This window comes from Panthera uncia (assembly GCF_023721935.1).
Source record: "Panthera uncia isolate 11264 chromosome B2 unlocalized genomic scaffold, Puncia_PCG_1.0 HiC_scaffold_24, whole genome shotgun sequence".
Lineage (NCBI taxonomy): Eukaryota > Metazoa > Chordata > Mammalia > Carnivora > Felidae > Panthera > Panthera uncia.
The window spans coordinates 1,224,491-1,247,812 of record NW_026057580.1 but is presented as its reverse complement, the minus strand read 5'-3'; the positions used below and the strand labels follow the sequence as shown (position 1 = coordinate 1,247,812).

Genomic DNA, 23,322 nt, shown 5'->3' with positions numbered 1-23,322 from the left:
CTGGCAGCCAGGCTTCTCACCTTCACAGCCGACCCTGCTCCCTCCTCCCAACCCACTTCGGGCAGAACCCAGGAAAGGGGCTGGGCTGGGGGCTGTGGATCTGACTCAGGGCTCCCATGGACCATTCTGCTGTCCCTCCTCACTGATATCACTTGCCCTGTGGCAAGTCACCGGACCCCTCCCTCTGTGCCTCCATGTCCCCATCTGTGAAATGGGGTAATGACAGCACCCACCCTATTGGGTGACTATGAGGGCTCAAGGGGCTGATGCCGGTCAAGCACTTGGCACAGTACCTGAAATGAAGTAAGGCCTGGGAAATGTGAGCTCTTATTATCATCATCCCTGGTGCCAGCTCAAATCCCTGCCATCAAAAATAGTCACATGAACACTGGGCAGTTTTTTGCTGTTTACAAACATGCTTGGGTACCAGGAAAGCGTCTGCCTGTGCGGAGCCCTTACTTGCTGGGTTCCAGGCGCTGCTCTGAGCACTCTACATGAATTAGGTCTTTTAATCCCCAGAACGGACCCACATGGTAGGTGTTATAATTGTCACCTCTGTTTTACAGATGAGTAAACTGAGGCACCAAGAGGCTAAGTAGCTTACCAGGATCACATAGCTGCAGAGTGGCAGGGTCAGAATTCGAACCCAGGGGGACCAGCAGAGTGTCTGTTCCCAATCCCTGAGGCATGGAGGTATTTACTGTGGCCTCACCCGAGCCTCAAAATGAGCTTGGAGATGTGAGGACGAGGCAGGGAGTGCTTAAACTGCCCAGGGCTGCCCAGCTCCTCAGAAGTGGGGCTGGCAGCCAGCTCCTCTGAATCCTGGTTTCCCACACTTTCCACCATCCCCATTCCCCCCAAGCCTGGCCCAGGGACCCCTCCTTTGTGCCACCTGCTTCCCCAACCCCGACCCTACTCAGTATCTCCCGTTCCTCTTTGAAAGATACCCCAATGCCAGTTCAGCTCTTGGGGCCTCATCCCCACTCACCTACCTCCCCAAAGACACAACACACAACACACACACACACACACACACACACACACACACACACACACATTCATGTGCACACACTCCCTCAGACCTGGGAGACGGAAGTCCCCTGGAAGGAGGTCCCCTGGAAAGCTCAGCAACTTGGGGGGCCAGAGCCCAGGCCCGTGCCCCTGCCCCGGCGCAGGCCCCAGTTTCCTCATTTTCCCCAGTGCTGTTTCTCACCCAGCCCCCTGCACCTCAGCCTGAGAGGAAGTTGCACAATCCCCTGGGAGCTGCAAGCGTGGCCGAGGATTACTCACGGCGCAGAGGGGAACCGCACGCCTGCCCGGAAAGGCTTCATATACCCACAAGACTACCCAACACAGACGGGCTCCCAGCTCCATCTCACCCCATCTCCCCCACTCTGGGCTCCAGGACCCCTACAGTGCGCTCCCTCCTCCCAGACTGAGCCTCTGACAGCCCCCCACTACCCACACAGCCTGGCCTCAAAATGCATAGGCTCTGCTGCACCTGCCCCGCCCCCCACCCGAGATGGAGAGGCACAGAGTGGGGAGAATTTTCAGGAAGCCTACTAGGTCCAATGCAAGCCCAGCCCTAACCTATACACCCTCCCAGCCCTTCCTAGAGACATGTACTCTCTTAGCCCAAAGCCCCACGGTCCACCACCTTCCGGACTGGCCACATATCTGCCACCTTGGTCCTGGGCCTTCCCAGGGCTTCCAGACACCCAGTTCACAGTCTTGCTATATAGCCCCACCTTGAAATGGACCCTGAGACCAAGGTTATTCTATGAAGTTCTGGGAAGATAGGAGCCGCCATACAATTTTCACTTGTGACAAAATGTTCTTGCTCAACACGTGACTTCAGGGGTTCCTCACGCCCAAAGTACTTCTCTCACAGCCTGTCAAAGAAACTTGACATTTCACTAGCGCTTCTTTCTGGTGTCTAAGGGAGTCCCACCTTTGATAGGTAACATTCCTTGTCAAGAAAGCCTGGCAATTATTAAGCCATTGTCAGTCACCTAGACCTCAGGTGGATGAGTTTACTAGACCCTTTCAACGAGAGTATGTTTCAGGAAGAGGCACCTCAGTAGGAAGAAGATCAGGCTGGCTGTGACCCCTGGAGAAGGCAGGAGATGCCACTAAGGTGAAGCGCGCCCCAGAACAGGGAGGTCAGAGGGGCCCAGGGAGCTCTGACCCAGACTCTGACCCAACCCTGGGTCCTCTCTGGCATAACAACTCTGGAAGGGCACAGACGGTGAGCAGGAGACGGGCCTGGGTGTGCAGAGCCCCCAAGAATGACCTCTGACTCCCATCCCTTATGGCCCAGACTTACAACAGGGCCTCAGATAAAGAGTATGATAGGCACCTCTTATCACCCCACACAACCTTGGACTCCCACCCGGCTCAGGACAAAGTCAGAAATGGTTTTACCTGGGCCCCAGGGCTCCCCCAGAGAGCCCCTCATTTCTGCTGCCCTCATCAAAAAGGCTGGAGCCCTCAGGGCGGTTCCCCTACAGCCCTGAGGCCTGGAATAGCAGGAACCAGGGCGAGCCCACAGCTGGTCACCTGACACCTCCAGTTCAGGGGACGGGGAGCACAGTCAAGGGGGAGGGGCTGGGACCACAAAGAAAACAACCAGCACAGGCCCCTTTGCAGGGATGCTTCCCAAAGTGTCTACACAGCCACCCTCCCCTGAGTCCTGACCACAGCCTCAGGAAGGGGTGGGGGCAGGACCCCTCGCCACCCTCATTTTCCCTATGAGGCTTGAAGCACTGAAGTAGCTTCCCCAAAGCCATGTAGCAAGTTTATGGCAAATCTCAGTTCCTGGCTCTGTTCCCAGATCAGAATTTCTCAACCTCAACACTGACACTCTGGGGCCAGAAAGTCCTTGTAGGGGGCTGCCCGGGGCATTGTAAGATATTTAGCAGCATCCCAGGCTTCTACCCATTAAGTGCCAGCAGCATTTCCTGAGTTGTGACAGCTAAAAATGTCATCAGACATTGCCAAATGTCCCCTAGGAGGCAAAATCAGCCCCCGGTAGAGAACTATTGCCCTAGGGGACCCGGAAGGATAGGCACCTGCCAATTCTAAGTTGCATGGTATCTTCTGAGGGCTCTAGCCCTATAGCCTTCCTCCTCCTTGGCCAGATGTGTTGGGCAAGAGGGCCTGAGTACTCTGTGAGCTTAGTACCCTCTGGGCAGAGGCTGCCCCATTGCGGGTCTCCTCTGAAGACCATCTTCCTACCCCTCCAACCTCCAGCCCTTCGCTGGCATTCAGTATTATAATGGTCTTTCGGCTATTTTGGTCACAAACTCTTATGAGGAAAAAATGATGGGCACCCCCAGTGCCTGCTTCTTTCCTCACAAACTGCTTATAAATACCAACGTATGGATATATCGTGCGGGTCAGCAAGCATCCACAAAAACAGATCTACAAAACAGATGAGAAGGGGGAGTGAGATGAGAAGTGATACCCACGATGAGCTTCTGTTATGCACTCACCAGCACGACAGCCATTAAGCAGTCCGCCAACACCAAGTGTTGGCGACAATATGGAGAAACGGGAACTCTCAGGTGCCACTGGTGAGGAATAAATTGGTACAACCACTTAACAGAACATTTCCTAAAGGTGAAATATGCATTGTACACCCTGTGCTCTAGCAATTGCACTCGGGGTTATCGGCCCTCTGGAGAAGGGTACGCACCGACGCACCAGGAAACACATACAAGGATAGTCTTAACAGTAGCGCTCACGGTAGCCAAGGAAGGAAAGCAAACCAAATGCCCGCAAGTGGCAGGACGGATGCAAACACGGTGGCAAGTGCATGCCGTGGAATGAACTGCGTGTACAGCCGTGAACGTGAGCTCCGCGGAGCAACGTGGGTGAACTTCACAAATGCACTGAGTGGACAAGACACAACATTAGAGAACATGTCCAGCATCGTTCTGGCTGTATCAAATTCAAAATCAGGCAAAGCTACACTCTTTTAATAAAGATTGCAGACATCGGTGGTTACGTGATAAGGAAAAGCAATTACTGATTACCAGAAAGATCAGGATAGTGGTTACCTCGGGGGGAAGGGGTTGTGACAGAGGCGAGGCTCACCAGCTGATTTTGGAGTGCAGGCTGCGTTCTGTTTCTTCACTGGGGTGGTGGCTGCCTGGGTGTTCACTTTTACAATGACTTATTACGGTGTGCATGTATGTTTACGTGCTTATCAGCACTCGTGGTGTATTTCACAATAAAAGGGGGAGACAAGGGTGGGATGTAAATAAACAGAAACAGAAGTTCTACTATTATCTTCTCACACCTAACTTTGAGAACCACTGTACTTAGGCCCCACAAACTGGATGAGAATCTATAGCTAAGTCATGGGGCAGAAGTATCCGGAGATGCTCAGGGCTGTCCGTGGAGGGGCTCCCCCAGCTGGCCAGGGAGCCAGCTCTGGCTCCTTGCATCTCCCCACCACCACTTTGGGGGTGTCCCAGCCACTGCAAGCCCCTGGCTCCTCAAGGGCAGGGGGCTACCTCAGGCTGGGTGCCTTCACACCCACCTCACTCTGCCCTGGGTGAGATTCCTCTGGGCGCCCCCCTGCCCCCCAACAGCAGGGCTCGGAGATTCACACTGGGGAGGCACTGAAGGAGCCCTCTGAATACACCAAAAGGAGGGAGGCAGAAAAAAGAAATTAAGAGAGAGAGAAGGGGTGAGAGAGCAGGAGAGAGAGACATGCATGGAGGGCCAATGTTCCACATGCAGTGGAAGTCAATGGAGGTAGAGAGGGATGAGGACATGGGGAGCAGAGGAAAGGGGGAAGAAGGGACGATGCTGGAGGTGGGGGGAGCAGAATCACTGCCCCAGGCTCCTGGTCAAGTCTTGGGGCTCAGCAACAGGGAGACCCAAAGAGGTCTGAGTGGTTGGGCCCAACTGAGCACCACATCCCCCATGGCCCAGGGCTTCCGAGTACAGGTGGGTGGCCAGCCACCTCCCTGTGGCTCCTTCCCCCTTGCACTCAGCAGCCACTAGTCCTCCTGGAAGGAAGGACTCTGTCCAGGACTGAGGCTTCCCACGTCTGCAGAGGTGACTCCCAGGTAAGAGGACCCAGGGAGCAACAGAGCTGCCCTTTTGGGGGTCTAGAGGGTGCATAGGGCTGAGCCAAGGTCTCCATGCTTGCATGAGCCCTTTTGTAAACTCTCTAGACCAAGGAAGAATGCTTTTCAGAGCAAAGAACATACATTCATTTAGTATGTAATTCTGTACTATCTTAACACCAATCTGCCTTTCTCTGTCCTCTGGTTAGTGAAATTCCCAGTGAGGCTGTCAGCTTTGAGGGAGGAGCTGTGTTCTTATTCCCACCCACCCTGCTTGGCCGGCACAGTGTTAGCTACCCAGGAGGTGCTTAAGGCCATGGGGTGCTGGAGAGCCTCCCTCACGCTCCCCAGGCCTCAGTCCTCTACTCTCCAAAATATAGGGGTAGTAGTAGCCAGCTGGCTACTAAGCCTCCCAGCCCCACAGCCCCAGTCGGCCCACGGCAAAGCCAGCCAGCACCATGCTTCAGGGGCAGCTGAGAACACACCTGGCTAGAGCCAGGAGAGGACAAGACGCGACAGGGGCGGGACAGGATAGTGTGTCACCTCCTGGCCACTCCATACCTCTGTAGGGGGGCTGGGGCAGGTGCTGTCCCCAAACCAATGATAAACAAGGCAGAGGACAGGCTGTGACTTCCCTTGGCAAACAGGAGAAAACAAACCGGAGCCCCACCCCACAGACCCACTAGTAGAACCAGGGGTGGGGGGTGGGGGAGGGGTTGGCAGTGGGGGAGGGTGGCGAAGGGGGGTTGGGAGGGGGGGGTTGGGAGGTGCTGTTGGCAAACTTTCTACAGGAAGAGACAGATGGTCAGCCTCAAACCAGAGTGAGGCTGGACCTGGATCCTGGGGAGGGCGGGGGCTGGGGGCAGAGCTCCTTCTTGTTCAGCTATGTACCTGTCCCTGAGTTTTAGTACGTGAAGCTGATACCCTGCCTGCAGGGCAGAGACCCTGAGTAAAGCATTTGTTGTGTCCTCATTTCTGGGCACTTGATGGGGCTTAAGTCACACCCATTCACTCACTCACTCCACAAAGATTTACTGAGTACCCACTGTATACCAGATTCTCTTCTAACCACTGGGGATAGGGCACCTCTCCTCGCCTCCCACTGGGGTTTGCCCCAGCTCATCCAGCTTCCAAGGAAGGAACTGTCCCAAGAGCCCAGGGGTGAACCCCCAAGGTGGCCTGACTATCTGCTGTCCTGAAGGCCCAAGTCCTCCTAGAAGATGATGGAGACACCCTTACATCCAACAGTGACACCTCCTCCTCCCTCCGCCCTCCCAGCATCTCCAGTCTGAGGAAAGGAGAAGGGAACAGCTGCTTTTTGTGCATGTTTTATCATTTTTTAACTTTTTTTTAACATTTATTTATTTGGGGGGGGGAGAGAGAGAGAGAGAGAGAGAGCATGAAAAGGGGAGGGGCAGAGAGAGAGGGAGACACAGAATCTGAAGCAGGCTCCAGGCTCCAAGCTGTCAACACAGAGCCTGACGCAGGGCTCGAACCCACGAACCATGAGGTCATGACCTGGGCTGAAGTTGAACCCTTAACTGAATGAGCTACCCAGGCGTCCCTATCTTTTTTTTTTTTTTTTTTTTTTTTAGCAAGAAACACAATTCAAACAGTGATCCAATACTTGCCCACCATGGGGTAGGAAAGTCAAATAACATGATGGGTGTTTCTACAGCCTCATTTCAACAAAGTCAAGGGCCACTCTGGATGCCCACCCCACCCCACCCCGTGTTCCAGCAATGCCACTCTGGCTCCAAGCACTTTTGCAGGAAGGAGCTTTAGACCCTGCCCCGTGTTCTGATGACTCCTGGGGACAGTACTGTCTTTTGTTGTCCACCTCATCCCACCGTATTTAAGCAGCAATGATTTTCTGAGCACTTGTCCCAGAGGGTCTTGTGCCAAGACCACAAGGCTGGACAGTGGTCAATTTAATGGGAGGTGGGGGCAGGGGGCAGAGTGGGCAAGGGAGGCCGATTATACCAGGGACTGGCGGTCACCAAATGGTTTCACAGTGGTCCCTGCCTCGTGGGACCTGGCTTCAGAAAGGAGACAGACCTAAGAGGCCCAAAGCAATCAGAGACCGAGGAGACAGAAAGCTCTTGGCTGGGTAGCTACAAAGCAGCGGGTTCTCAGAGTGTGGTCTGGGGACCAGCAACATTAGCATCTATCTCCCAAGGACTCATCCGAAATACAAACTCCAGACCTACGGGAATTTGCAGACCTACTGATTCCAGACCTACTCAATCAGGAACCCTGGTGGTAAAGCCTAGCGATCTGTGTCTTAACAACTGCTCCAGGCGATTCTGATGCCCAAATTTGAGAGCCACAGCCTTGGAGAAAGGGCATCAGAATCCTTTGGGGAATTTTTTTAAACTTTATTTATTTATTTTGAGAGAGAAAGGGAGATCACATGAACAGAGAGGGCAGAGAGAGAGGAGAGAGAGAATCCCAAGCAGGCTCTGCACAAACCATGAGATCATGACCTGAGCTGAAATCAAGAGTCAGGCATTCAACCAACTAAACCACTCAGATACCCCCATTTGGGGAATTTTTAACATATTGATTCCAAGGCTCCTCCTTCAAGAGTCACATGCTCTAATATATACATATATATATGTATATGTATATATATATATATATATATATATATATATATATATATATATATCATGGACCAAGGATTTGGACAGGGGGAGGGGCGCAGGGGAGCGTGTATCAGGAGAAGGGACCAGCATGAACAAGGGCTGGGAGGAGGAAATATGGACTATGGATTTCTGGCAAATCTGCTGGAATTAGGGATTAATCCCCATGGCATCACATTTTACTTTAGGGTCTCTGCTATTGGGATAAAAGCCAACAAGGAGGCTTGCCCCCAAGGAAGCTGGAGGGGGGCAAGCATGGTCAGACGTCCCTTCTCCCCTCCTCCTCATGCCCCCACTTAAGGGCCAGGAAAGAAAACTGGTGATGACTCTGCCTCTTGCTTCTGCCCCTCTCAGCTACCCTCTGCTGTCACCCCCTGCCCCGTCGCCCCACAGCGAAGCACTTCCTGTGGGCACAACAAGTCCCAGATCCTGCCCTGTTGCTGGGATATCATGGCTGCCTTCGGTCACACTGCAGCCAAGGGGATCTGTACATCTGGTGCAGAGGGGAGGAGGGGCAGGCGGCAGAAGTGCAGGGGAAAGCCATGGGTCAGGAATGGGGAGTAAGTGGGCAAGCCAGATGCTACCCAAGGAATCCCCAGGGCCACGGCCAGGGCAGGGCAGGGCAGGGGTGCCAGAGATGCTGCAAGCATTGCCAAGTTCCCTCTGCTACCTTGTCAAATGTAGAGACCAGGTGTGGTCAACAGGGAACAGTGGGAGTTGCGGCCAGGGAAGCCACAAAGCGCCCCCCGTAAGGCACTTCATTTGAGGATGTCAGACGTGCGGCGGAATCCTGTTTGCAAACCCATAGGTCTTTTTTTTTTTCTTCACTGGAGCTCTCTATGCCTCCATTTCCTCACTTGGAAATGAGAAATAAAGAAATAAATGAGCCGTAAGAGTCCATTATGATAACACTTTTTTGAGCATGACACCATTCGAGGTCCTGTACATGCAGCGTGCAGCAGAATACTTAGCCCTCACTATAGCACTGTTAGTCTGGGTGTGCAAACAGAGGCACAGCAGGGTTAAGCAGCTCGCCCAGGGCCACACAGCTGGTAAGTGGCAGAGGTGGGATTCCAAGCCAAACAGCCTAGCCCCAGAGCTCATGCTCTTAACAATCTCCTGGCTAGGTGGCACTTAGCTAGTGCTCAGTACATGCTGGCTGTGACTATGTCCCAAGAAAAACTGGCTGGTCACACCACCAGGGCCAGCCTATAGCTACAACTCTACTGAGTGGACTTCAGCAGTACCCCCTACCCCACCCCCCACCACACACACACACACACACACACACACACACACACGACACGTCCCTCCCTTTTGGAAGCCTCTCCTGTCCAGGTGCCTTTGCCAAAGATAGGTAGAGGGTTCACATTGGAGGGCACCCCACAGATGATCTAGGTACACAGATGTGGAAACTGAGGCTGAGAGGAGCAGGGACCTGCCCCAGCCACATAGCCTGTCAGTGTGAGGACACCAGTATGCTCACGACTTTGGCCGCGGCTCATTCTCCCTCCATAGCCGCTACAGACTTGTCCCCACATCTGAGTAAACACGTGCCTAGTGAGGGCTTTGCTGTAAGTTAATGTGTGAGGTTACCAAGGAGACCCAGGAAGCCTGGTCTGAACTCCTCTCCCCGGGCGGGTCGGGAGAGCTCTCGGCACAGAACTCTGGTCACCTGTGTCAGCAGCTCAGCAGCACTGCCGGGAGACAGGTGCAGTCCTGGGGCAGAGGCCTCAGCAAGCTCCCACCCCTGCTCAGAGCAGGACACCCTGTTGGGGAAGAGAAGGTTGCCAGACCACCCTCTGCCCACTTTTTCGGACAGAACGCCTAAGAAACCCTGAAGTGGTCTTCTTTAGAGATTGAGAACATGGATTTTGGAGTCACTTCGGCCCAGGTTAGAATCTCTACCACTCTGAAGCTGTGTGACTTCAGGCAACTTGCTTAACTTCTCTGAATCTATGTAATGAAAACAACATCCCTACTTCGTTCCAAAGAGCAAACACACAATATAAATGTTGGCAACTATTGTTTATAACTTTATTAGGATATTGTTCTATTAGAGCATAGAGACGAGATGAATATTCTAATATAATATCGTGTGATACTCTCATAGACACACACGTACACAGTTCATCTGTACACATGTATCTAGATACCTAGAATCTCATAACCACACACACAAAACGCGTATCAATCTCACTCACCCACAGTGGAACACACAGCAACCCTATGGACTCACCATGTACCAGGCACTGGTCCACCCTGAATCCTCACAAGAGCCCAGAAGGAGCGTGTGTTTGTCTCTCTCTTTTTTCAGATGAGGATATACACCTTACATGCATATGCACTTGCTGCATCCTGGGACGTGGACACTTCTGGCAGCACTAGAAATCCCGAACTCCCTCCCTCTGGAGCAGAGGAGGTCAACCCAATTTCCACGGTCATCTCCAGGGCAGCCCCAAGCTGGGCCCCAAGTGCTGACTGCCCTCCATCCCTAGGACAAAGGCCCAACCTGGCTTTCATGCCAGCTGCGGTTGGGGAACCCCCCTGCTGCCTGCTGCCGGCAGAAACCAAGTTGACTTTGAAAAGGAAGAGACAGAAGCCAGGGGGTGGCTGAGCCACTCCCTGTGGGGGCAGGTGCTAAGTAACTCTATAAACTCCAGCTAATGATACAATTACAGCCATAAACAAAGCTCCAAGAGGAATCAGGGCCAGAAGCCAGACCCTCAAAGGACAGCCAGGCCTGAAGGGTGGGAGGCTGAAAGGGGGCCTCAATGGCAATGGAGGTGGGCATTGGGTATCCCAGCATCCCAGGCCCCTGGATGGGCTCCTGCCTGCCCTAGCCCACCCCCTGTGACTGTGACTGTGAGTCACCCTGCCATCAGAAGCCCGGCTAGTTTTCCATGAATGTAGTGTTCACCTGAGGGGATGTCCCCTGCCCCATGCCCTGCACCACTTCCGTGGGAGCTGGAATAGGATTCTGATTTGTCTGCACCTCGCAGAGGGCAAAATAGCACTGTAGCTGTAACAGGCCTTGTAAACTGTAAGTAACTTCGGCCCCCTTCCAGAGAAGCAAGCACAGAGTCACCCAAACGGCACTTCATTTACACTTTCTGGTTCCCAGTTCTTCCACCCCAGCAGCCGGGGGCGGGGGGCGGGGGGGGGCAGGCAGAAAGAAGGTGGCCAAGTAAATTGCTTTTACCCATAACTGGGTAAACTGAGGCATGGCACCAGCATACCAGCAGACTACCACGCAGGACTCTCCCCTCCACTGTGTCTAAGACTGGCCTTTATCGCTGGCATCTCTCCCCCAGACTGTGATCTGCCTGAGGGCAGGGCCTAGAGGCTGTCCACCAGGCTGGGCACGGAGAAAGCCTCACCGCGAACAGGCTAAGGAGCCAAGAACTACGTTCTGATCTGAGCCAACCGCATCTGGCCGCCCAAGAGGAAACCAGAGCTACCTCCTCCCCCCACCCCAAGAATTGCCAGGTCTTGGGCCAGTGGAATCTTGGACCGGGAGGGTGCAGGGGCCCGAGCCCACATCGGAGAAGTATCACTAATGGCCTGCATCGGCCTTGCCCCTTCCCTGCTCAACTAAGACCCCTCACTCAGGGTGAGGTCTGGGCGGCAGTTAACACTTCTCCAGCGGACGCAAAGCCAAAGAAAGCACCGCATTCAACGCCAGTCCGAAACCGTTCGCGCCGAACAGTCCCCAGAACAGACGGGCGAGAGACTCCCGGCTGGAGTGGACTGTGATGGGAAGGGCTCCGCGGTGAGCGGCCGCCAGAGAGCGGGGAGGGGAGCTCCGGGCAGTGCGGACGCGCGTGCAGACGAGCCCCGCCCCGGGCGCCCTCCCTTCTTCCCCCCTGTGCGCGGGGCTGGGGCACGCCAGGCGGCTGCGGCGCGAACCTGCTCGCGCAAACCGGAGCAGCTCGGGGCAGCCGTGCGTGAAGCCAGAACCCCTGGCCGAGAAGGGGCCAAGGGGCGGGAACGGAGCTGACATCAACCCTCTCCCTTCAAGGAGGGAAGTGCACGCGCGGCGCCCGCGTAGCTGACCCGGGTTCGGGGAGGTGGGGAGAAGACTGAGCGCGGACTTACGGGGCGGGGCAGCATGGGGTTGGGCGGTGCGAACTAAGGGAATAAGGGGAAGGGGGCGTGTTTTCCGGGATTCGGGACCTAGAAGGTGGGGGGTACTCGGGGACGGGCAGATGGCCGGGAGCTCCCGGGAAAGTAAAAAGAGGGGCGCGCGGAGGGCGAGCTCTGGGCTTGGGGCTCCCACAGGTCGGGGAATAATGCAAGGAGGAGAAAAAGAGCTCAGGGATACCAGGGGACGCGGGCAGAGGCGGCTTCTTCAAGACACCGAGGGAGAAGAAGGGACGGGAAGGGGGGTGGGGAGGATGGTACTTCCACCCGCCCCCCTCCAGCCCGGGGGCGTGGCGCCGCCCCGGCCCTCCCACTCCCCCGGACCATCCAGGTTGGGCCTGGCCGGGCCAGACTCGGCCCCCGCACACCTCCCGGGCCTCCGGCGCCGTCCCCCGTACCACCCGCCCCAACCGCCTCCGGTGGAGAAGGAGTAGGCGCAAGGCCCACACGTCCCTCAAACTTGTTGCAAGTTCACTCCCACGCCTCCCGCCCCTTCGACTCCCAGCTCCGGAGCCGGGAAGGCCCATGCCCGCCCCGGCCCCTCCCGCCTGGTTACATAAGGTCGCAGAGAAGCCGCCCCCGGCCCGGGCCTGCAGTGAGGGGCCGGAGGAGTTCCTGGGCTCGGCGGGCAGCGCCGCTCCGGCCATGTGCCCAACGTCTCGGGCTAGACGGACAGCGGGGCGGGTGGCGGCGCGGCGCACACACTCCCTGTCCCCTCTTCAGCCGGCACCCCCATCCACCCACCTGTCTCCCGGACCCACAGAATCAGGGCGGGGGAGCCTGGGTCCGGGGTTCCCAGCCTTCCGCTCACCCTTTGGCCCTCGGTCCCTCTCACCTATCTCTGAAGGTCAATCCGTCCGCCGCCTGTCCCCCGCGGCTCCGGCAACTTGTCCCAAGTTCAGGTGTCCGGCCCGCGAGCTGCGCCTGCCGCCCCCTCCCGGACTCCTCCGGCTCCGCGCCACCGGGAAGGCCCGCCCTGCCCGCCCTTTCACGCTGCCGTCGGCGCCGCCGCCGCTCCCTATGTCCAGCCCGCGGCCGCCGCCTCCGCTGTCACCGAGCCCCGCGCCCGGCGCCAGGGCTCCCACTGTCAATCCGCACCCACTTCCCGCCGCGCCCGGCAGAGGGCAGCACACGCCCCCCGCGGTCCCGCCCCGCCCCGCTCCGCCCCTCGAGGGCCTACCGCGGCGCCCGCGGGGAAATGTAGTCCCTCCCGTCGGTTCTGCCTGGCACGCCGGGATTTGTAGTCCCACTCTGCGGGCCCTGGCCTGGGTACGGGGACTTGGCATTTAACTTGGAACTTATGTCGCACTTCGTTTCTGCCCCTTTTGCAAGTTTTTTTCTCTTCTCAGTCAGTGATGCCACGCACTCCAGCTCCCTATGTACACCCTGTGGCCTCTCTGACCCCAAGGAGAGGCCTGCAGGAGGCTGTCTTGCCTGGAGTCTAGGAAGGATATAGGGTCCCAGATAGTGTGCTGTTGCTATAGAAACTACTGCATGGCAAACCTCAGTTTCCCTCATGTTTGGGAGTGGAATGCCAGACTTGGATCTCGTGCTTTCACCCCTGCACCTGAACATAAGGGACAAGGCTGGGGTCAGGCTGATCAAGGACAGCATGGAAAAATATGTCCAAGGAGCCTCCCTCCCTCCCATTGTGAGTTTTCCAATTATACCCCTCCTCAAGCCTCATCAGTCTTCCCTGGCTGGTGACCCCCACCACCATGCTACAGGGAAACATTTTGCAGATCTACTTCATGTCATTCCCCTGTTGGAAGTTACATAGCTCTGAGCTACCCTTCTCTGCTTTCCCCACTTCCTCCTCTGCCCAGTACCACGTAGCCCCAGATCTGTGGGTCTTTGACGGGTGGCTCCTAAGGAGAACAGGAATGAAATCTAGAGGAAGAAAACATCTTCCCTTGTTCACTTCGTTACAACAAATGGGCTTGATTTCCCGGTGATTCCAAGTAGCTATTGCTCTTGTCCACAATTAAGGGCCAGCCCTTCTTCAAACAGACCCCGGGGCGTAAGGGTCTAGGTGTAAATATGATCAGTTTCACTCAACCCAGACCTTCTGAGGCCCTCTTGGAAACAGGTTCTGGTAACATCACCTTCCTCCCGGAAGGACCCATGATTGCCACGAGTGCACACAGGCATCCAGCATCTCTCAGAAACTCCCAGTGCAAACCTGATCACAGGTGAGGAGCCAAAGGCCTAGGTGTGGGATGCATTGGAAACCCCAGTCACAGTGCTAGAAAACTTGCCTGGGGTGATTCTGGTGGTCATTCGGTCAATTAAGTCAGCAGAGCATTTTGGGTGGTTGGGGTAGGGCCCCTTGACCCATCACAAAGGAATGCCCTGCTTCAATGTCACTACCACTGTCTTCTCTCTCCAGAGACAAGCTGTGAAGAGACTCCAAGCTCTGAGGGGTAGAGGGACCATTCCCCGAGCCCTACCTCATGCCCCATCCCTCTTAGAATCTCAGTAACCCTCCTCCCCCCTCCCACCCCCAGCCACCACAAACCTCCTAGCCACTCAGGGAGAACACGGTCCAGTAGAGGCAAATCTACCCCTGACTCCCACTCTTCACCCCCCCCCCCATTCTTGTGATAGGAGCTGCCTTACAGGCCACAACTGCCCTCTAAAAACAACACGCTGGCCAACATGGAAAAGAACTATTTATTATGAGAGAAAACCCAAAATCTAAAAAAAGAAGGCTGAGTCCAGAGAAGAAGCACACAGAGAAGCTCGGGGTAGGGGATCTAGAGGAAGAAGGGAGCCCAGGCATCCAGGCACTCGGTCTAGGCGGCAACAGCAAAGCCCACCCTCTTGTTGCCAATGTCGAAGATGGAATAGTAGGACCTGAGGAAGACGTCCCCGAGGATCCACAGGGGCTGGCCACTGCTAGAGGGCAGGTAGGTGGCCTGGACTCTAATGGCACAAATGTCATTTCCCTGCACAGAAGGGTAGCACACATTCACTCATGCATGGACAGAGCCCTGCTCAGCCCTGAGTCCCAGGCCGGGAGCACAAATGCAGAAATGAGTGAGCCAGACGTTCTGCCCTTGAGGGCTCACAGGCCAACTGAGCCCCCAGAGCTGGGGCGGTGGGAGAGAGGTCTGGAATGGGTAAATGCACACTGCGGTAACCATCTATAGTCTCCTCTCCCCAGGTTCCCCTCCGCCTCTCTTTTGCTCCCCATTTGGAGTAGGTCAGCCTGGTTGGCAAAGCCTTGAAGCCAGCCCAACTTGGCTTCCAAACCTAGCTTCATGCTGACTGGCTGTGGAGCCTTGTGTCAGTGTCTTACCCTCTCTGAACCTCCAAGTTTTCACTTGTAAAATAGAAATTAGCACCTCCCTCCTTGAATGCTGTGACACTCCGGTGGGACAGCGTAGGCAAACAGGGCTGACCCTAGCTAGTGCGCCACAAACAACCCAGTGCCCCTCCACACTGATTAATAATAATAATAAATAACAGATGACACTCTTCTGTGTCACAGCCTCGTGCCCGAGAAGGGGTTTGGAATCGGTGGGTGGACAACGTGAGGCAGCATTGCCAGGAGCTGGGAAATGGCACGTGGCGAGGAGACCCAGCGCTTCCGGCTCCCAGCCCCTCCTCACACCCAGTCACATCCCTGCAGACTTACTCTGAAGAGGTACGAGGAATATGGCAGGGAGAACTGCACACGATTGATGAGGAAGGTCAAGGTGGGCAGGCTCTGGACGTTGTTACAGTCCACCATAAACTGCAGAGAGGAACAGGGCCCAAGGGTCTCATCGTCCACATCAGAGGACCTGCCAGCCCCACCTCAGCCACCCCGGACCCCTCCCCCACTTGGCCCCACAGTCCAGCTCTCTTGCTCTTACTCCCAAGCCTGGCAAGTGTTGAACCAGTTTCCTTTGAGGAGCTGAAGCTCCAAGGAAATTTTGCTGAGTAGTAACCTCCTCGTGTCCCCTCAGGACAAGGTGCCAGCCCCCGCTGAATCCGCCTCTGGGCCCACAGCCCCAGGCATCCCAGAGCCCCCCATCTCCAGTGCTTCGGGGCAGCCAGAAGCATGGAGGCCAAGAGCCGGGCTATTCCTGTGCCGGAGGAAGATCATAAATGCCTCCTGGAGGGTCTCTCTAAAAGAAGGGGGATGTCTCCACCAGACGCACCTGTCCATACTGGTCCGCCTGGGCCCCTGTAGCCTGCAGAAGGTAACTCAGGTACTGCTGGGGAACCGTGAGCAGAGATGTGCCTGTGTCCACAATGGCCTCGCAGCCCTGGGAGCACCAGCCGGTGGCATGGCCACCAATGAGGAACCTGAAGGTGAGGAGACGAACCCCCTCAGCACCCCCAGCTCAGGGCAGCTGGGAAGTGGGCTTTCCCCACCACTGAGGGACAGACAGCTACAGCCGTAGAATCAAGGTGCACCTCAGAAAAGTAGGACTCTGCAGAGGTCAATCGAGCCATCCCCCTGACTTACACCATACCAGACTCTACCCAAAGCCACCTAAGGGGTCATGGAATGTCTTTCTTACCAGTTCCAAGGAAGGTTCTAGAAACACTGAAAGCCGGGGTCACTGATTCTTTGAGCACATTGTACGTTGAGCACATTGATCCCCCCACATACATCCCAGTTTCTAGTCTCTAAGCACATAGTGTTGGACCACAGGGTCTATGTTTGGAATTCTAAGACCTACCCTGTATGTCGTCCCCATCCCACCCCGTTTTTCCAGGCTGAGCTGGACCTTCAATCTCCAGCAGAGGACAGCTGTAGCTTTGTGGGGACAGGCCTCAGAGGTCCTCTATCCCCACCTGCCAGCAGTACCTTCCTGTGTGTGTCCATCTGTGTGTGTCCATCTGTGTGTGTGTGTGTGTGTGTGTGTGTGTGTGTGACATGAAACGCCTCAAAGCCTGCCCACGTGCCTGGGACCCCACCATAGACTCACTCCTCAAAGCCAATCTGCCAGTAGCGCTCCTGGGTGACGGGGGCCCAGTAGATCGGACCCCTGTGCAGGCTGTTGTCGATCCCCCCGAATATGAGAACTGCTCCTTTCTGAGGGTTCATCTGTCTGCAGAAGGCAAAGAGAAGAGTGAGTCAGGGAATGACTATGGAAAAGATTTCCTACTGAGTAATCACTCTCAGAGGGAAATAGAGGTCCTGCCCTGGCTGCAGGCTGGGTGGGGGGGGGGGGGGTCCCCGAGGCGGGTCTGTGTCTCCCCCTCAGATTAGGGCTCCCTGACAGCATGGCTGTGTCTCTTCCCTCAGACTGGGGCTCCCTGAGATTGGCTCTGTCTCCCCCATCAGACTCCCCGAAGGCAGGGCTGTGTCTGCCCGTCACAATGGGACTCCCCACGCTGTGTCTACCCCTCACACCGTGGAAGCCTGAGGGAAGGGATTTTTGTCCCCCTTTTTGACTGTAGCTCCAAGCTGAGCCCCTCAGCATTCCCATGCCTCGGGTTCCAGATACCGCTGCCCCACAAGGCCCTGCTTCAGGGAAAGCCACTGGTTGTATAGGTTCCCTGTGCACCCCCCTACCCCCCACCCCACATGCCCTTCTCCTGTCCCTTCCGCTTCTTGCTGCTTGGTGTCATATGTCAGTGGGAGCCTGACACTGAGCCCCACTTGTCATTTTTCTACTGGGACCGGAGGGAGGTGGGTCCTCGGCAGAGAGGAAGGGAGGATTTTTCGTGTGTGTTTCAGCCTCCCCTGGTGGTTGAACCTGAGTGTGGAATTGGACAGAGTTCCTAAGGGCTAAACTCAAAGCTAATTGTAATCAGAGGTAGAGAGTTAAAGTCCGCAACATTAGAAACAGAGTAATGTTGAAAGTCAGAGTCAAGCGATTAAACCCCAGATAGCAGATGCTGACTATCTCCAGAAGGTGGCTGACTAGCTCTGGAGAGGAAAAGAAGGAAAGTCCATTCCAGGCCACTCACCCCTGCCCCCATCCTCTGGCTCCTGGGCCATCGCTTGTGTGTTGTGAGGAAAACAACTTGTCAGGGGCAAATGATGAAGGTAGACCAGAAGGCTCCAGGACGTGGCTAGAACAATAGATCAAAGGAGATGAGGCCATTGATTATTATACAAAAGAAGTGTCCAGGTAGAAAATATTGGCTCAGAAGGCAATGAGCTAATGGAGGCTCTGGGCAGCAGGTAAATCCAAGATGTATCGAGAATCAGCAGCCACACTCAAAGCTAAGTTCATCCAGAAGAGGGAAAGATTCTGACCTGGACTAGAGATGCAAAGAAAAGTCAGAGTGGGCTGGGGACAGACGCAGGGATGGGGGAAAGGGTGTGGAGTGAGGGACAGTTCAGAAGCCCAGGAAGAAGGGGCGCCTGGGTGGCTCAGTCAGTTAGGCGGCCGACTTCGGCTCAGGTCATGATCTCGCGGTCTGTGAGTTCGAGCCCCGCATCTGGCTCTGTGCGGACAGATCGAAGCCTGGAGCCTCCTTCGGATTCTGCATCCCCACTCTCTCTCTACCACTCCCCCACTCGTGCTCTGTCTCGCTCTGTCTCTCAAAAATCAATGTTAATAAGCCCAGGAAGAAAATGCTAGACATGGGAGTAGCTGGAGCCATTCCCTGATGGGAGCCCTCCAAACCCCAAAGCATTGAGCCTCACCCTTTTCCAGGGTCTGGGGGAAAACGGAGGGAGTTGCCTGGGAACTAAGGACACGCAAGCAGTTTCTTACCTGCCCAGGTAGAAGCTGAAGACTGGGCTGGAGAGGACGCCTGCCCGCAGCATGCCCTGCAGGGAGGTGGTGGTCCTACCCTCTGCCAGGGAAGGGAAGGCCAGGCCCATGATGCCATCAAACTTTGCATGGAAGAAATAGGGACTTGGCTCAAGCTCACTGAGGCCAAACTGTTGGTTGGGAACCTGGATGCTCTGGACCTGGAGGGGGCGCGGGGGATGAGAGGTGATAAGTGTAACTCTACCCACCTCCCCCAAACCTTCCCCCCGCAGAGGCTCCCTTGAGCATCCCTCTATCGCCTTTGCCCCTTGTCTTCTTGACAGGTCTCACAAGAACCACTTTCACTCTCAGGCCTCACTGAGCCCTGCCGCCCCCCCCCCCCCCCCCCCCCCCCCCCCCCCGCCCCCGCCCTTCATCTTCCCCCAGCTTTAAGCCTCTTAAGGAGAGGACCAGGTGTCCTGGGTGCCTGGCACATGATGCAGTCAGGGAGGGCCGGGTGACTGCACGAAGGAGCCCTGGAGGGTACTGATTTCCTGGCCTGTACTCAGTAAAGCACTAGGAGTTTTCCCATATTTTCCAGCATCTCCGTCTGACCTCCCATGAGACGGTGAGGTCTGTGAGGTTCCAACCCGGCTCAGAGCCCCAGGGACAGTCCCCACGTCCCGGGGCAGGGAGCAGCCTGCCACGTGGCTCACCCTTAGAGTGTCATAGCCGTAGATGCCGCGGAGGCCGCCACTGCCGTATCGCACGGAGAAGATCTGCCCGTTGCTGGAGTAAGTAGAGGACGCGTTGGAGTTGAAGTGGGAGTGACCGGCTGCAGTGGGAGGGAGGGTTTGGGGAGGCAGGCTGGCAGGGGGAGGGAGGCCCACCTATGTCCCAGCCTGTGCTCACATCCTGGGGCCTCAGCATCCCTGGCCACGGAGTCAAGGGGTGGCCAGCCAAGGGGGTTCCCAGCATTGGCCTCAAAGCCCCCTCTGATTTACAGACCCTTGGGGTGCCCTTTGACCGTGACCCTCCGGGGCAGGATGCATAGAATCCCTCTCCACTTCCCTGGTTCCCTTTATATCCCCACCCCACCCCCATCAGCTCTAGGAGCAGGTGAACCCCAGGGCATGCCCGCACTCCCCCCACCCTCGCCCCATCAAGAAACTGGTCATACCAGGAAGCTGAGAGATTAGGAACAAGGCCGACGAGGCATTCTTGGGAGAAAAAGTGTCAGGACCCAAACCCCAAAGCTCTGGCAGGGACCAGGGCAGCCTTAAGGAGGGGAACCTGGCCTGTCTTGAAATACAACTGCAAGGGGGTGCCCGGGTGGCTCAGTTGGTTGAGCGTCCGGCTCTTGATTTTCGCTCAGGTCATGAGCTCACGGTTCGTGCTATCAAGCCCGGGGGTCGGGCTCTGCACTGACAGTGTGGAGCCTGCTTAGGATCCTCTCCCTCCCTCTCTCTCTGCCCCTCCCCTGAATGCATGATCTCTCTCTCTCTCTCTCTCTCTCTCTCTCTCTCAAAATAAATAAATAAAAACATTAAAAAAAAAAAAAAGAAATACAACTACAATACAGGGACCATATCCTATACTGTTGTCCCATGTGTCTAGGGAGACTCTCAATGAGAACTTCGCGAAGAGTGGAGAGAGTGGAAGAGAAAGAATGTTGTAGATGCTGCTGGGAGGGAATGGCCTTGTCTTCAGTGAACAGAATGGAGCAGAGAGAAGTGGGCCGGACCGACCAGAAGGGTCAGGCTGGAGCAGGTGAAGGAACACGTGTGGGTGAGAGGGAAGGCAAAGTAATCACCCAGCTCCACGGCCGGCCTCTTCTCCTCTCTGTCTTGCACATGCCCCTCGATCCTGGCCAAGTCCCTGACTCTCAGGATTGAAGTGCCCCGGCCTCACAGTCCCTCACCGGCCACCTGTCCTTGCAAGCCCAGCACTTACCACAGGCCTGGCTCTGGCAGTGAACAGAGGGCACCCACAGGCTGGAGGAACCAGTATCAAAAAGGACAAGGAAGTTCTGCGGAGGAGTCCCAATGCTGATCTCACCAAGGTAGAGACTCTGGGGGGACCATGGGGCAGGCTCTTAGCTCTGGAGGGATCCAGGGACCCTCAGGCCCAGCCAGACCTCCATGGACAGAGCCCCTGCCCTATAACCCACACCAGAGGGAGAGGCCCGAGCCTAGCTCCCGTACTTGCCCAGAACGCAGAGCCCTTCAGGCCAGTCTGACAGGCCCCAGGGGCTTGATGGGAGGCTGCAAAGTAGATGGTGCAGCACACCCCCAGGGCCTGGCCTCAGACTTTGCGGTAGAGAGAGGGAGCCCCAGGGAGGGCGTCAGGACTCACATCCAGGAAGGCCAGGGGCTCGTAGACGGCATCGAGGTTGCCAAAGTGGTACTTCTGCACAGGGTCGTGCTTGGGGTTCCTCAGGAACTCCCCCAGTAAGCCCTTCTCCTTCATGGTCTCCCAAATGGACTCTCGTTTGCTCAGGGGGACTCTGCAGAGGGACTGGGGTCAGGACGGGGCCTCCCTCATTCCTACAGCACCTCTGATGGTCCCAGTCCCTTCTCCCCCCCACCCACCCGCCTCTCCATCTCCAGCCACATGCCCCAGACTCCCTGCTCCTCTGTCCCGTGTGCCCATCTGCTCTGGCTCCAGCTCTGGCCCTTTCTCTCTGTCTCTGTCTCTGTCTCTTTCTCCCTCTGCCTCCCTCTTTGCCTCTCCCTCTCTTCTTTCAAAAATCTTCTCAGGACTTGCTCCAAGATTCAGAAAACAAATACCTCCACCCATGCCTGCCCACATCTCATCTCAAGGCTCCTCATCCTTCCCTGGCCCTCTGTTCTCAGGTATCCCATAAATTCCTTCCCAGAAAGGGGAGGGGACTTCGGCCATTACCCTTGGCAGGATATACGCTTTGTCTTTTATGTAAGCTCTACATGCAACGTAGGGCTTGAATTCAGGACCCCGAGATCAAGAGTTGCATGCTCTACTGAGTACGCCAGCCAGGCAGCCCAGGATATGTGCATTTATAAGAAAGATTTCAGAGATGTCAGAGCTCCCCCCAGATCCTCTGCTATGGTGGTCCTCAGGCACCTGACCCCGGCTGATGTGACAGAGCATGGGCAGAGGGGACAGCACTAGACTGGGACTCAGAAGACAGGGTCCCAGGTCTGCCCACACTGCTAATCCCCTAGCCTGGGGCTCATCACTGCTCTTCTACAGACACCAGGCAATGTGGAAGTTGGTCTGGGTGGTCTGGGGCCCAGATCAGCTCTGGAATTGGAACTTCTGAGTTCTGGGCTTCTGGCCCGATCCCCCTTGGCTGTCCTCCTCCAAGACCAGCTTGCTGTCATTACATAAGGGGCCTCTGTGGGTCCACCCAGGCTCGTTCCAGACTCCAGAAGTGCTGCTTCTTTCTTTTCTTTCCCCATCTGAATCCCCATTCCGTCAGGACCCCTCATTCTTCCGAAATTCTTAGCTACAGCCATTCACATTGAGCTGTGAAAACTGACGATTGCTTGGCTCACCATCTCGACAGAATTTGCATATTGCAAACAGATTTCTCAGAGGAGCTGGAGGCATCAGTCTTTAAGGGTCACATAGCAAGCAGTGTGCAGGCCGGGAGCGCTCTGGAGGTCCTGGACGCCACGCCTCCTGCTCCCTTTCTTCTGACACCTTACCTGGCACGTAGACATCACCTTACCGCTGTTTCTGCTTCAATGATTGTGCCATCTGCGCTATAAATTTTGGGCCTTAAGGGAATTTTTAGCAAATGTCTGCCTATCCAGAAATAATCGTTCCTTTCTGCAGGAGGAAAGCAATCCTGCCATCCGGGGTCTGTTTGGACAGCAGTCACCCTTACTACCCTGTGCTGGGTCCTTCTTTTCTCATCAGAGGGGAAAGCGCTTCTGCAACCACCAACAGAATTAAGTCTGCAGAAAGGCATGTGGCCCCAAGTTAAAGATTACAGGGGAAAACCCCAGGATGCTCAAGACAATGAAAACAAAGCCCAAGAGAACAAGAAATGAATTAGCCCGCGCAATCACAAGGTGTGCGGCCTCTGCTTTTGTTACCAGAGATAGCATCACTCACACAAATTGCTGAGATGTTTTGCAGATCCAGACCAGGGAAGGGAATGACCACCCAGTCACAGTTGATGAAACCGGACAGACCAGGGCCGGAAAGACAAGTCAATCAGTCCTGAAGTTGACCCGATCCCTGACCCATCAGAAGAACCCACGACTCTCAGCCCCCTACCCTGCGTTCAGCATTAGCGCCCCGTTCTCTGAGTGGTGTAACACCAGTAAAGAAGCCTATCTTTCTTGACCGTGAATGCTCAGTGTCTGTCTGTTGTAAAGGCTTGCTGGGCATCTAGTGGACAAACTCTCCTTTGGTTCAGTTGTAGACGTTTCCTGAGGGCAAAGGTTGTAGCCCCTTCTGCCTCGGATGCCCCAACCCACACCTGCTCTGGCAGCCAGGCCCCAGACTCACTTGACCACTGCGGCCTCCAAGAGCTGGAGGCTGGCCAAGGCCACCACCATCCACTTCATGGTTCTTGTTCCCAGCTGGCCACAGAGGGAGAGCCACTCCAAGTTGACTGTTGCAGTGGAGGGAAGTCCCTGAGCACTCCTTCTGCCTTTATACCCCCCGGGATCGAGCCCAGTCCCTGCCTCCCGGCCCTAGGCAAAAGTGTGACCTCAATGCCGAGTGTACCCTGTGCTCCGGGTGTCTGTGGTTTCTGTGCGTTTTCCTTTTGGAGGGTGGCCACAAAGCACTTTCTTCTTCTTCACTTTTTAA

General features: G+C 55.7%; 2 protein-coding genes across 3 annotated transcripts in view; both read right to left on the bottom strand.

The window, feature by feature from the left end:
• Positions 1 to 12,788, bottom strand: part of TFEB (transcription factor EB) — a 55,243-nt gene extending 42,455 nt beyond the window's left edge. Inside the window, exon 1 of one of the 2 annotated variants that reach the window (XM_049653289.1) lies at positions 12,705 to 12,788. The gene's annotated coding sequence lies outside the window, so the exon portion shown is untranslated. Of the gene's footprint in view, positions 1 to 1,082; positions 5,787 to 12,704 lie in introns of those variants that run through there. The other variant, XM_049653292.1, reaches the window with a different exon arrangement.
• Positions 12,789 to 14,593: 1,805 nt separating this feature from the next.
• PGC (progastricsin) lies at positions 14,594 to 23,075 on the bottom strand. The gene is made up of 9 exons (XM_049653293.1): positions 23,017 to 23,075; positions 20,872 to 21,022; positions 20,470 to 20,587; positions 19,233 to 19,351; positions 18,538 to 18,737; positions 16,795 to 16,917; positions 16,018 to 16,165; positions 15,510 to 15,608; positions 14,594 to 14,817 (listed from the first exon to the last, which is right to left on the bottom strand). Exons 1-9 carry the CDS (start codon positions 23,073 to 23,075, stop codon positions 14,665 to 14,667), a joined length of 1,170 nt encoding a protein of 389 aa, XP_049509250.1. The 3' UTR covers positions 14,594 to 14,664.
• Positions 23,076 to 23,322: the final 247 nt, after the last annotated feature.

Bases quoted from the DNA above. Each gene is read 5' to 3' on its own strand.
- PGC (XM_049653293.1), bottom strand. From the start codon at position 23,075: ATGAAGTGGATGGTGGTGGCCTTGGCCAGCCTCCAGCTCTTGGAGGCC. The intron at 16,918-18,537 runs GTAAGAAACTGC...TGCCTTCTGCAG, and splicing joins TTCAGCTTCTACCTGGGCAG to ACAGATGAACCCTCAGAAAG. The intron at 16,166-16,794 runs GTGAGTCTATGG...CCTCACCTTCAG, and splicing joins TGGCAGATTGGCTTTGAGGA to GTTCCTCATTGGTGGCCATG.